This window comes from Camellia sinensis, chromosome 9 (genome assembly GCF_055761805.1).
Source record: "Camellia sinensis isolate YWXY chromosome 9, ASM5576180v1, whole genome shotgun sequence".
NCBI classification, from domain to species: domain Eukaryota; kingdom Viridiplantae; phylum Streptophyta; class Magnoliopsida; order Ericales; family Theaceae; genus Camellia; species Camellia sinensis.
Genome location: NC_138969.1, coordinates 123,740,385 through 123,744,063, shown reverse-complemented (window position 1 = coordinate 123,744,063; position 3,679 = coordinate 123,740,385). Strand labels below are relative to the sequence as shown.

Here is a 3,679-nt window from a genome sequence, read left to right as displayed (position 1 = left end):
CCAAAAGGTTGAGTTTTGATGTGTTGAATGCTTAGTTTGAGCTTTGAAGGCAAATTTGGAAATTCCAGATTTGGCTTCCACGCTCGAGTGACCATCATTTTGTTCAGAGCTCCGCTCGAGCGACGGAATGCTGGCTCAAGCGTAGATTACAAGCTCTCAGGTTTTTGGTACACGCAGACGCACGCTCGAGCGACGAGACCTACGCTTGAGCAACGAGACCTACGCTTGAGCGAAGAGCTGTATCTCACGCTCGAGCGAGCATCGAGCAGAGATTTTCAACATCCAGTACTTTTGCATTTTTACAGACCGCTCGAGCGAGGAAGTCCACACTCGAGCGATCCCTCTGTTTTGGAAAGCTCGCTCGAGCGTAGAAAGCAACGCTCGAGCGAGACCCCTGTTTTCAGCAGATTTTGAAATGTGTTTTAAAGTGCATTTTTGCATCCTCATTCCATCGTAGGCATTATTAGGCCAAGTTTAAGGCATCTTAATGATGATAATGTTATAGAACCACACCATATATAATTAGGGGCTAAGTTATTAATCCCGAGTGTGTGTTCGTTCTGCAACTATAGGGTTGGTATCCGAGGACGCTCGTTAGCTTGTCTATATCCCAGTGCTCTGTGAGTAATAATGTTGTAAAGATATGTTCAATTATGATTATTTTCTGAATGATCAACTGTAATGTTTACTGAAATGCTATTGTTCAATGAATGAATGTTTGTCCTATTTGTAAACTGTACTCGTGGCATCCATAACAATCTACTGTTATTGTTACTGCTACTGTTACAGAGATCTCTGTTGGTTCCAATGTTGGGACCACTACTGTTTACCGTTATGATGGCCATCAACTGACTGTTCAGTCTGTTAAGACCTACTGTACTGTTTTGCTATTGGACGTACCACGTACAATTGTTATGAATTCTAAATGACTGTTTTAATTAATGAAAGGGCATTCATTCTTAACCCCTTTACGCATTTGTTATTCATTGGGCTTTAGCTCACTATTTATATTTATATGTAGGCGTCCAGGCACCAGACTGATGCTAGGAGCGTCAGGTTAAGCTCTTGTTTTGTTAAGCCAACCATCGCGCCTCACTTCGAGGTTCCAAGTTTGTTGAAGCTAAGGCTGTTTTGGGGTGTCTCAGTTTCACCCTCATGTCTTTGTTTTGTAATAAATGTTTAAGACTTGGCTGTACAGTTATAGTTAGGGATTTAGTCCCTGACATGGATGTTTGTGTATATGTCGCATATACATATGTTTTGGTTATCAATGTGGCATGTTTATAAAAAGTCTTTTTGCATTCAGACTGTTACAGCTCATTGGACATCTTTTATTTACTATTTTGGCTTCTGCCAGCCCCTTTACTTTGTATTACTTTCATTACTGTTAAGCAGGCCTTCGGTAATTACGGATTACTGGCCGATTGCGATGCTAAACCCATAGGGGCGGGTTTGGGTCGTGACAGAGTGGTATCAAAGCGATACCAAGCACGAGTTATACCGCACACACGTGTCCAAATGAGCTATAGGATGTCCTAGAAAAGTAATTAGGGTATTGCATGAGCATGAGAAAGTGTGTGTGGCTATGATATGAATATATGTGTTAATGTGCTAATATGCTTAAGTCAGCAACTTCCTATGTTTATTCTTCTATATTACCTATAGTGAAATGGAGAACACAAGAAATGCCGATGAATCTGAATCATCTGAGGCAAGAATGGCAAGGTTAGAAAGAACAGTTGAGTTGTACCTCTACTTGGCTGTCTCTCAACACGCAGTCAGCGCGGTATTGGTGCGTGCTGAAGGCATCCAGCACCTACCGATCTTCTATGTAAGCAAGACTCTTCTCCCAACCGAAACAAGATATCTTCCCTTGGAAAAATTGGCGCTGGCCCTAATGATGGCATCAAGAAAGCTGGCACACTATTTTCATGCCCATACAATAGTTGTGTTAACCGAGTTCCCGCTTAAAGTGCTTTTTGAAAAGGCAGACTTCACTAGGAGAATTTTGAAACGGGCCATGGAATTAGGGCAATATGACATCAAGTTTCGACCACGCACCGCGATCAAGGCTCAAGCACTTGCCGACTTTGTGACGGAATTTGCCCCGGGGATGTATCCAGTATGCCCGGTTGATTTGGTTGGTGCGGACTTAGTGCAACCCATGGTTCTGGCCACAGAAACGAATGTTGGTCCGCAAGTAGGAAAAGGGACGAGCACGGCCGGACTAACAAAGTCCGACGATGATGAACCCAACCAAGATAAAGAACGGGACCAGAATGAACCGATCAAAGACTTGGAAATGAGGAGCTCCCAGAACCCCTCTGATTGCTGGAAGCTGTTTATTGGCGAGATGTGGAAGCTCTTCGTCGATGGGGCGTCCAACAGACATAGGGCCGGGCTGGGCATCGTGCTGAACTCGCCGGACGGGCTGATCATCGAGCAGGCAATTACGCTCGGCTTCCCGGCATCCAACAACGAGGCTGAGTATGAAGCTCTCCTTGCCGGACTAAGAAGCGCGCTGAGAATGAAAGCCACGGCCCTTATGGTATTTAGTGATTCCAAGTTGGTGGTCAATCAGGTCTCAGGGGAGTATGAAGCGAAGGACAAAAGAATGGCCAAGTATCAGGCGCTGGTACGCGCAGAGATCAAGAAGTTCGCCGCAATAAGGTTGGAGCAAATCGATCGCGAGGACAACAGCGCGGCTGATGAATTGGCCAGACTTGCTTCTGCCCAGACAGCTTTTCCTAACCCCTTGATGATAGAATTTTAACCAAGGCCAAGCATTGAGGAACCAGAATCAGCCGAGGTACTCTGCACCGACTTGGGCCCTTCTTGGATGGATCCTATCATCGCCTTCCTGAAAGATAGAATTCTACCAGAAGAAAAGAAGGCGGCACACAAGATCCGGGCAAAATCAAAGCAGTTTTGGCTCTCCTTGTCCGAGGCCTTGTACAAGAAATCTTTCACCGGCCCGTATTTGAAATGCGTCCACCCCACCAAGGTGGAGGCTTTCCTCTATGAGATACATGAGGGCATCTGTGGCAGCCATACTGGGGGCAGATCCTTGGCTTACCGAGCAATTTCTCAGGGTTATTGGTGACCGTGCATGCAGGCAGATGCGCAAACATATGTTCGCAGGTGCGAGAAGTGTCAGAAGTTCGCCCACCAGATCCACCAGCCGGCCAGAGATTTGCTCCCTCTCGCAAGTCCTTGGCCGTTCGTACTTTGGGGGTTGGATGTTGTTGGGCCACTCCCAGCTGCACCGGGCAACCGTAAGTTCTTCATAGCCGCCACCGACTATTTCACCAAGTGGGTTGAGGCCGTGCCACTAGCAACCATAAGGGAAAAAGACGTGAAGAAGTTTGTATGGCAAAACGTGATCACCCGTTTCGGTATACCCAAGGCTCTCGTCTCGGATAATGGCGCTCAATTTGATGGTAAACTCTTTCGCGGATTTTGCGAAGAGTTGAAGATCGAGTTCTACAATTCGATGCCGGCTTATCCTCAATCAAATCGTCAAGCAGAGGCCTCAAACAAGACCATCCTGGACGGGCTGAAGAAGCGGCTTGAGAAGGCTAAGGGCAAGTGGGCTGAAGAACTCCCCAATGTGCTCTGGGCATACCGCACTACGCCAAGGCGGTCAACCGGGGAAACACCATTTGCTTTGGCCTACGGC

At 46.6% G+C, this 3,679-nt stretch overlaps 1 protein-coding gene across 1 annotated transcript; it reads left to right on the top strand.

Annotated features, from left to right (window-relative positions):
• Positions 1-1,669: 1,669 nt before the first annotated feature.
• Positions 1,670-2,773, top strand: LOC145799728 (uncharacterized). Its single transcript, XM_082889360.1, has one exon. It carries the CDS (start codon positions 1,670-1,672, stop codon positions 2,771-2,773), a length of 1,104 nt encoding a protein of 367 aa, XP_082745486.1.
• The last annotated feature ends 906 nt before the right edge of the window (positions 2,774-3,679 follow it).